At 36.2% G+C, this 10,644-nt stretch overlaps 1 protein-coding gene across 1 annotated transcript; it reads right to left on the reverse strand.

Annotated features, from left to right (window-relative positions):
- Nucleotides 1-1,840: 1,840 nt before the first annotated feature.
- On the reverse strand, nt 1,841-10,232 carry LOC107466792 (uncharacterized). The gene is made up of 6 exons (XM_052254374.1): nt 10,132-10,232; nt 9,165-9,665; nt 7,970-8,119; nt 5,565-5,642; nt 2,288-2,712; nt 1,841-2,230 (listed from the first exon to the last, which is right to left on the reverse strand). Exons 1-6 carry the CDS (start codon nt 10,229-10,231, stop codon nt 1,841-1,843), a joined length of 1,644 nt encoding a protein of 547 aa, XP_052110334.1. The 5' UTR covers nt 10,232.
- Between the last annotated feature and the right edge of the window lie 412 nt (nt 10,233-10,644).

Below are 10,644 nucleotides of genomic sequence, written 5' to 3' on the forward strand. Positions count from 1 at the left end.
GTCCCAGCCTCGGTCGACCTCCCTATCACGAACCAGCACTCTTAGACCTCTCCACTCCTCTAATACCTAACAAATGGGACCTTACCCGAGGACCCCCAAGGAAGTAAAGTGCTTAAAATAAGAAGCCGTGAACTACACCACAATAGTGAGGCAGCTATATAGGTGCAGACTCTCACAACCCCTCCTCAAATACGTAGAAACCGGCGACACAGACTACATACTCCGTGAAATCCACGAGGGATGTTGTGGCCACCATGTAGGAGGAAAAGCCCTAGCTCAAAAGGTTATCCGAGCAGGATATTTTTGGCCTTCCATTATCAAGGACTCCCTCCAACTAGTCAAAAGTTGTGAAAAATGCCAAATCCACACCGACTTCTATCAGGTCACCCCGCATCAGTTGAGTATCATAGTGGCAGATCGGCCTTTCAGAACCTGAAGAATTAACCTCGTAGGTCCCTTCTCCATGGCTCCCGGGCAGCTCCGATACGTCGTCATTGCCATCAACTACTACACTAAGTGGGTCGAAGCCGAGCCTCTAGCCTCCATCACGGCCAGCCAATGCCAAAAGTTCCTCTGAAGACACGTCATAACCCAATTTGGTATCCCTGAGGTTATAATCTCGGACAATGGAACCTATTTCGTGGACAAGTGATTCAAAGAATTTTTGGATGGACTTGACATCTCCCAACGATTTAGCTCAGCAAAACACCCACAGACAAACAGACAGGTAGAAGCGGCTAACAGAATAATGGTGAAAGGTCTCAAGAAGCAGCTTATCGAAGCCAAAGGACTCTAGGATGACGAGCTCAGATCCATCCTCTGGTTGTACCGAATGTCCCCTCAGACTTCGACTGGAGAAACCCCCTTTCGGTTGACATATGGCCTAGACGTTGTCATTCCGATAGAAGTTGTGGACCCTAGTCCTGGGAGAACCGTGGGACGAAACGATGAAGAGGCAGAATGGGACCTCACAGACGATGTCAGAAGCATAGCCCACCTATGAGAACTAGTCCTAAAACAGAGAATAAGCCTAAGGTATAACCGCGGCATGATACGGCGGGACTTCAGGCTAGAAGACCTCATTTTATGACGGAACGACATCGGTCCCCCCACTCCCAGAGAAAGGAAGCTCACACCCAACTAGGAGGGCCCCCTACCGAGTCAAGACGGTAATCAGAAAAGGATCTTACAAGCTCAAACAATTAGACAAAATCGAGATCCCGAGATTCTGGAATACAGCCAATCTTCGACGTTACTATACCTAGGAACACCATATCAAGCAACGTATCTAGTTTGTTCAAGATAGCTTTTACTTTATTTCCCTTTTTTTCTTTATTTTAATTATTACCTGTTCTCATATTTTACTCTTATCGAGTTCTCTTTCCTATCCGTATCGGGCAGTTTCAACGAGGCCCAAAAAGAAAAACTTTTTTCCCACTTTTCCTTTATTTTAATAAAATTCATTTCTTTTATTTTTGTTCCCTAAAAAACACTACCCTATTTGACGGCACAAGCTAAACATGGCTACCCTCGGGGGACTGATCATCCCCGAGGCCAAAACAAAACACGGATATCCAAAACAAAAACAAAACTAACACGGCTCACCAAAGGCCCACTATTCTCAAACAGTCCACCAAAAGACCTCAAAGGTATCCAATAAAACAACCTCAAACAGCCCCACCATATTAAACAAAGTCATAAAAATGGCTAATAAAAACTGCTATACCGAGATAACGATATGAAAGTATTAAAAAGAATAAAGTATCGATATCGGCCAAACACACGGCCCACAAAACCACAAAATGGCCTACCAAACTTAGAAAAAATTACATAAAAGAAATTACTCTAAATCAATGATTTGGCTGTCCTTAAAGGTCTTGAAAACTCCCATCACAAATACGTCCATGCTCGGAGCAAGAACCAAGACCTGGGCCCTCATCCTCTCCTTGGTAGCGGCAATCGCGCCCTTCACATCTGCCAACAACACCCCCTTTTCCCTCTTCAAACCCGCCACCTTGGCCCGCAAAGCCTCTGCCCCGGCAAGCAAAACTGCGGCCTGGGATTCAATGTCAAAGTCACGTTTACGCTCGCTCCCCAGGTAGGACAGAAGTGAAGTCTCTACCTCGGAAAGACGGAGCAGCTTGGCCCCAGTGTGCTCGGCATCCTTAACGGCCTTCAGTCGAGCTGTCTCCGCTGCTTCCAGGTTCTCCTTCAACTTGCCCACATAAGCCTGGGATTGGCGCAGCTTCCCATCCAGCAAACCCACCTAGGCCAGCATCGGCTCTACCTTCTGGACTATCACGACAGAACGGAGAAGGGAGCGATACACCGACTTTTCCTGACCGGCGACATCACAATCATGAAAAAACTCTTCTGTACCAGAGAGGAGGTGCTTATCAATGAAGGTCAGAGCGTCGAAACTCCGGTCCATCACAGAGGGCACCACCCCCTCACCTTCTATGTTATCAGCACTACTCCCTTCCGCCACCCTCCTCTGCTTCCTAGCCACCTTGGGTGACACCTCCACAACCTCATCCTCAATCCCAACGACAGCTGGCCCCAACGAAGTGACACCACCCCGGCCAAAACCAGCTCCTGTGAAACCGTCCGAGAGAGGCCGGGACTGAGGCGTCGATGGCGATCCCCCACCCTCCTCCTGAGTAATGGCGGCCATCAGCCTTGCCAGGGTAGTCAAGCCACTGACCATTTGAACTGAAAATTGAAAGAAAAAACATAAGTCACAAACCCAGGAAAAACAAAAAAAGACAAAGGAAAGCCACACACCAAGTCTAGCAGGTCGTCAGAACTCTCATAACATCCTAAGGGTTCAACAGACGCTCCCCAAAAATCAACCAAAGGACATCGACGACGTCTTTGTTCTTTGAGGACAATCCCTCATAAGTAACCCGCGTCAAATACGATGCTCCGGCCCCGAAGTTCCAATACTTTGCGAATCGGCGCTCTCCTTCCAGGGTTAACCAAAAATGATGTTGCCCCCAAGCAAGGCGCACCCTGAAATACTGCCTCTTGAATCCATGAAAGCAGTCCTCAAACAGGCCGAATATGTGTCGGTTAGGCTGAGCCCTAAATGACACATATCCTTTCATGTGCTTCTCTTTCTTGGTCGATAGGGTGCACAAAAAATAGAACAAAAATACATCAACCGAAACTGAGAGCTCTAAGTACTCGCAAATGAGCTTGAAGGTCTAGATGGCTGCATAGTTTTTTGGGCATAGTTGAGACGGCGCCATGGAACAATGATTTAACAGTGCCTGGACGAAATCCAAGAAAGGAAGTCACACCCCCAATCGCATAGACATCGACTCGTATACCCACATCCATTCCGGCACGGTGGGCGAGTCGAGATTTATATAACAAATCCTCTCATCAGCTCTGGAGAGCGCGAGCTCATACTAACGCTCCACATCACCGTCCCCCTAAATCGCTCCTTGGTCGAGGAGCTGCTGAAGATCTGCCTCCGTCATCCGAGACGGCATTCCCCAAACGTTAGAAGTCACCTAATAATACGTCGAGGGAACGCCACCGGTCGAGATCACCAGAACCCCAATACCCTCACTCCTCCGCCGAGACATACCTAAAAAAGGAGAGGAGAACCACCGTCAACCCAACAGAGCCACACGGTGGAAAATCATGCAAACACCAAATCTACTATCTAGCATAAACTAAAACGAAACCCAAAACAGTGGTGCTCATCCCCTCTAATAACTCACTACTCCTACACAGAACACAACCCCAACATAAAGAAATGCATAAATGAAAACTAGACAAAAGGGAAAAAAGCAAATAATTAGAACATAAAATGAGGAAAATACCAACCTGATAAAGATTGAAGTAAGCCGAAGATCAAAGCAACTCAAAGCATAGACGCACGAACGAACCTGGAAAATTCGAAGCAACCAACAAAAGAATGCAAAACGGTTTGTGATAGAGAAGAAGAAAAAAAGACCCAAAAGCGAGGAAAATAAGAAGAAGAAATGAAAAGAGTTACCAAGTGTTTTTGAAAACATGAAAAGACAAAAGGAAAAAAAGAGGAAAAGATCGAAATGTCCCCTCACATTAAATACCATTATGACGCCTTGAAAGCTTGACCGATAGATTTTCCTTCAGGAAGAACAACAGGCATATTATAAGATACCCAAACCGACCAAAATCCGAAACATGCCGTAGCCAGGAAACTCTCACGGCTCCCGACCTTGACCAACGAATCTAGATCACGAGCCTCTCACAATCGCGACAATGAAAAATGATTACACTAGGTACACTCACGAACTTTGCTCCTGAGTCCCCCATTGGAACAGCCCCGAACCGTCTACCCGGGCTCGGGCCTCTATTTAGTAGCCCAAAACTCTAGTAAAGCCACAACGGCGGGTAAAAAAACCTCCAACGATGAGACCGACCTTGCTTATCACTCTCTCGCTATGGAGGCAACTGTTACGAACCCCTTGGGTCCTGCTTCGGAATGGCCTCCGACCTGGATACCCGGGTCGACCCTCCTTTTTTCATCTCTAACGGGCTCAAAACGGCCCCACATCCTCTAACCAATGTTTAAATTCAAATACCCCCCTTATCTTAACTAGATAAGATAAGATAAAGATAATTATCACTAGCTATATAAAGGGGAGGCCCTCTCAGATACGTCATTCATTCTACACACTTTATACCTCTCAAATCCATTCTGTCCTATTTTTCCAATCAGATAATCTGACGACTGCCCCGACTCGCAAGTCCTTAATCCATTTCACAATCCGTACCAAAGATTTCTAGTACACAATGTATCAAATTTTCACGGGGTGTGTGATTTAATTAAAATTAAATTTTGAAATCATAAACTACATTGATTTGATTAAAATATGAATACTTTTATATAAGAGTGAATACCCCACTCGACCCCTGACAATTATCTCAAAAAGACAACGAGGTTCTCAAGAAAAAAAAATACCCAACTCGGCCTCTGATAATTTTTTTTAGGACTGATTAGCCCTTGTGCCAAAAAAAACAACATTGATTTTTTTTGGCACATGGACTAATTCATCCCATAAAAGTAAAGCTCAGGAGTCGGGTTGGTATTTTTTTTTTTGTCAAGAGCCTCGTTATCTTTTGAAGTAATTGTCAGAGACTATTTCAGATTTTTCTCTTTATATAAAGAAGGTATCATAACAAATTACCAAAGTTCACATACGTTGAAAAACAAATATTAAAATTATTAATTCAGAATGTATTTGGATAAAATATTTTAAAATTTAGAGAATTCTAAATTAAAAGAAATTTAAATGTTGTAATTAATTTTTATCTATTTTTGGTTATCTAATCATTTTCATATATTTAGATGATTATTTAATTAATTAATAAATTTGTATTTTTATTAATGTAACAATATACTATTGAAGATCTGTGTATATTTACAATATTAATATATAAAAAATAGATTCTATTTTATACACTCTCATAAATTACATTTTCTACTCAAATAATTCATCTAATTAGTGTATTACATTCTTATCTTCTAGAAATTATTACTGCCTAAGGGCAAAGAAGAAACTAACCAGAACTTGCATTCGTCCCAAAATCATCTCTTTTTTGAGCTGATCCTGGTATCTCAACGAGAACTTGCAATTGACTCCCTGAAATATTATTGCATGGAGCTTTCTTTGTAATAATTGAAGAATGTTTAGAATCCATCCACATTGTCAGTTTGTCACATCAGTATGTAAGAGAGTGAAGTTGAGAACTATATCTACTTATCTAGTTAATGAATTTCTACTTTTAATTTAATTTGATGTGTTTGCAAATCAAAGTAAAGTTAGATACACTCATTAATTTATTTTTAAAAACAGAGAATTATCTAAGATTTTTTATTTAAATTATTTAAATATGTTATTTATTAAAATATACAACGTGTAAAATATTTACGTGTAAATTATTTAAATTAAAATAAAAATAGATACACTCAATAATGCGCACATTAGTAATTAAAATATTTATTTTATTTGTAAATAAAAATTCAGAATGATCCCCTTTAGAAATTAAAAATGAAAAACAAAAGAATAAATATTTGTACTCAATTTATGCAAATTTATCTATGCTTACGCAATACCACTTTTTATTTTTATTATTGAGATTGTGGTGGTGTTTTTAAATAATGTATGTGAAGAGTTGATGTGTTTTTTTGTTTGAATGATCACAAATCTAACTCTCAGATTTGTGATTTTATTTTTTTTTAAAAAAATTTACAAATCTAATCTTTAGATTTGTACTTTAACGTTAAAAAATTTTGAAACATGTAAATCGGATCTTCTGATCTGAGAAATTTTGATTCTTTTTTTGTTTTTTACTCAAAACTTATTCTCAATTTTCTATCCCTTTCCAAAATTGAGGCTCGGTTTTCTATTCTACCCAAAATATCCTCAGTTTTCTACCTTTACCCAAACCTGAGTCTTCGATTTGTAATTTTTAATTTAAAAAAAAAATTATCTCCATATCCATAAAAAATACAATAACTCTCCACAATTATACATAACACACCTCTCCAATCCATTACCAAAAAAATTAGCCTACCCAACACATGGATCTGTAATTTTAAATTGGTAACGCTTTTCTATATTTAAATATTTTAAGTTCAAGCAACATTTTAGTTTGCAATATATATTATGTAATAGTGAGTTTGTCACAAATATGTGCTGATACATGTACCACCAATATATTTATGACACTTGGATTAATGAAGAATTAACTATATATTTGTATCTGAGTTTAAGAGACTAAATTTTTAAAGTGGTTTCCTAAATTCAATTTGTTTATTAATTTAATTTTTAAAATTTTAATTATATTAATTTTAACTCCGGACTGGTATACTAATCTCTCAACTTATTTTCACTGTAAATCAACAGTTGGATTGCTAATGTGGCACCATTACTGCCACATAGTATCATTACTCATCCTAGATCATTATTATCCTCTTTCTCGCTCATTCCTATCTCTATCTCTAGCTCTCTTCCTCTTCTTTTTCCACCCTCCACATCTCTCCATTTTCTTCTCCTCTCTCTTTTCTTCCCACCCTCTATCACTTCTTGTTGCAAGTCCCTCTACCACTATACTATCTCTTTTGATTTTTCTTCTTCTTCCACTTCCACTATCACATCACCTGCCGCCACTCCCATTCTCTCCAATGATGTTTTCTAATAATGACTTCAACCTCTCGAAAAGTAACAAAATAATTATAACAATCCAAATAAAGCATTATACTTACTGACTTCCTTAACTTATTCATGTGATGTTTAAACTTGAAATTGTTAGGTTTTAGTTCCAATTGCTAATCGCACAAAGTCTATGGACACCGTCATCACCGTCGATGTGCTACGACACTTCGGTGTCGACGTCACCGTTACATCCGTCAGAAATCAGCTCATCGTTCAAGCTCTTTACGGCGTTAAAATTGTAGCTCTCTTTCTCTCTCTTTCTCTTTCTCTTTCTCTTTTTCTCTCTCTGATTGAAAGTTGTTATGAACTGTGATTGTTGAGAGTTGTTATGAACTGTGATTATCATGTTTAGTGATCAAATTAGTAGACTAATTGTGTTATTGGTGAACATGTTTGGTACTGTATATTGTTGTAACTAGAAATTTTCTTTTCAATGTGTGTGTGTATTTTCTGTGCAGAGGTGTTCCTAATTTGTGGCCGTAGAAGTGGAGAAAGAGAAGAGAATATTGGAAGAAATATATAGTGCGGTAGCAGAGGAACTTATAACAAGAAGTGACTCACGTCAAAAATAAATTAAGGAACTAATATGTTTTCTGGAGTTCAATCTGTAGGTTTAAATTAGTGCAATTAGAATTGCAGGATCAAATTAATATACGAGCCGAATTTAAAACCACTTTAAAAATTTAGTCGAATTTAGTATAAAGAAAAAGAAAATAATTAAAAAAATAAATAAAAAATAAGATACTACTTACCTGGGTTTAGCCATCGTTTCCAGAATGGTACGTTTTTCTTTAGCAATAATTCCGAAGGCATGTTTGCTAACATCTCCAAAAAGTTTAACCCCCTTCTACCATCAGTTACTACTAATTTTGGACAACGGTCGATCAAATCCAGGGCTATATCTATTCCCGTCATTGTATTAAAAATAATAAATATAACGTTATCTTAAACTTTTTACATGGAATAATCATGCATGGATATATAGATCAACAAAAGTATTTGATAACAAAAAAAAAAAATTAGATAAAAATAACTAAAATTTATTTTTATTTAGTATTTATTAATTATTATAATATTTAGTAAATACTAAATAAGTTTTTATTATTATTTTTATTTTCATAGTATTATTGATTGGCTGACAAAATTAAATTAGTGTAAATTTATATATAAATCAAACGATCCATCATTGAAAGGGGATACAACATTTTTTTGAATTTCGATCGATCATACAATCTTAATTATTGATCTCAATTGTAGTTGCAATATTAATATACGAAAAATGTTAGGAATCATTAAAATTTTTTATTTTTAGTTATCATTTAATTATTATTATTTAATTCTTCTAGTTTAATTTTTTTATTTTAGTAATCTAACAACATATTTTATCTTATATTTTTAAATATTAATAACTAACTAATAACTAAAAATGATAAATTTAATAGTCTTTTAACATTTCTCTTAATATATTACAGTGTTAATTATGACAAGGGGACTACCATGTAAAATTGTTTTCCTATTAAAATAATAATTAAATATTAATATATATGTATTATATTAAATAGTTTAATTAAATATATTAAGTTTTGTACGGTAGAACGAAAAATTTCAATTCCAATTTAAAAAAGAATGTAAGTAAACCAACTAATACATTAATAAAAATCATTTTTAGTAATAAATTTTTAGTGATAATAATATAATGATTATTGTATATTTTATTTTATTAATATTTTTTTTGCAATAATTATATTTTGTTATTATTATTATTATTATATATTATAATGACAATTATATATTTTTTGTGGCTATTAAAAAAATATCGATAATTAAAAAATTATCGCTAAAATTTTTTAGTGACAAATATAAGACAATTAATACCTAATTATTATTGCTAAAAATAAAATAAATTATCATTAAAAATATTTTTTATAATAGTAGTGTAACTCTTACCAAACAAGTTGGTGTAGTAGCATTGGACGAGGAACACAACACCATGTTTCCCAAGTCGAGGTTGGAAAAATTCAAACGGGGTTTGGGAGTAAAGGTAGCGAGCCATTTCAGTGTGGCCGAGGTCAAGGGCCAGAGTCACCGGCAACCAATCATGTGCATCGCTCAAAGTAACTAATCTCTTGTTCTTTTCAACCATGCACTTTGCAACATCAATGATCTTGTCTTTGTCCTCAATGAGAAGAGTAACAAGGTGAAGCGCGGTGGTGCCATTTCTGCTCTTCAACGCAAGATCTTCTTCTGACATCAACTCCACCAGTCTCTTAGCGATGTCTAGATGGCCAAACATGATTGCAATGTGAAGTGCTGTTTCGTGATTAGAAGTGATTTTTGCACAAAGTGATCCTGGATGGTCTTTGATGAGATATTTTTCAATCTCGGCTAAATCACCTTTTCTCAGTGCTTCGTGTAACGGACGATATTCCCGAATAAAACTTGTTAGCCCTGATTATTTTCGAGAAATTAAAAGGCTTAAAAAACATGAATCACAGGTAAAATAAAATACTGGTTAAGTACAGAACTATTAATTTATGTTTAGCTAATGTATTTTTAGAATACAGGGACAAAGAGTACATTATTTCAAATATTTGGTAAATGTTAATACCTAAAAGAAAATTGAGTACTAGCAGATAACAACAAATAATCATATAACAATATAGGTTGAAAAAAATATCTAGATTAAAAGATAGGAGATAAAAAAAAGTTTAGAAGCAAGCACTTTTATTAAATTTTGGCCAGTATGTAACCAGCAAAAAAAAAGTGAGTCTCACAGCATTGGATGAAATCTCATACCATTAAAAATATTATTGATGACTACTTGATGACTACAAATCACAAAAGTTGCTGCCCCTAACACCCCTCAAAATAAAAACAAAAAGGAAAGCAACGTAAGGAAATTAAAAAAAGAAACCTTGGTTCGATGATGTGATTCCTTCGGGAATTTTTCTAGCGTGTGAATGTGATGGGTTTGGAATGTCCTTGTCACAATCAGAATGTTGCTGATTGTCCATTGGCAACACCTGCACTTGTTATGTATGTGTTCACTCACTAAAACAATCACAGAATTAGGTTGTTTCCTATAATGTGGAGGATGAAATTATTTTATAGCTATATATATAAAATCAGTCACGGTTGCGTCTTCTTGGTTGCTCTACACACTACACTAATCTAGTACGTAGTAGCGTGGTGGCTAAGTTCTTGTTGCTTTTAAATATTAATTCGATTTTTTTAGAAAATTAATTAATTTAAGTTTTTAAATTTTAAAATCAAAAACAAAAAAAAATTAGCTTAATTAACTTATTTTATAGTTGATTTCTTATACTTTTTCTAATTAAAGCTTATAGATTATGTATATATGTGTTGTAACCAAAAGAAGAAACATAATTAAAAAAAGAAAGATCGTGTATCTTATAACTCAAAATTT

This window comes from Arachis duranensis, chromosome 9 (genome assembly GCF_000817695.3).
Source record: "Arachis duranensis cultivar V14167 chromosome 9, aradu.V14167.gnm2.J7QH, whole genome shotgun sequence".
NCBI classification, from domain to species: Eukaryota; Viridiplantae; Streptophyta; class Magnoliopsida; order Fabales; family Fabaceae; genus Arachis; species Arachis duranensis.

Bases quoted from the DNA above. Each gene is read 5' to 3' on its own strand.
- LOC107466792 (XM_052254374.1), bottom strand. From the start codon at position 10,231: ATGGACAATCAGCAACATTCTGATTGTGACAAGGACATTCCAAACCCA. The intron at 2,713-5,564 runs GTTAGTTTCTTC...TTCAATTTTCAG, and splicing joins TGGGACGAATGCAAGTTCTG to TTCAAATGGTCAGTGGCTTG. The intron at 2,231-2,287 runs GTAGAGCCGATG...CGCCAATCCCAG, and splicing joins CTGTCGTGATAGTCCAGAAG to GCTTATGTGGGCAAGTTGAA.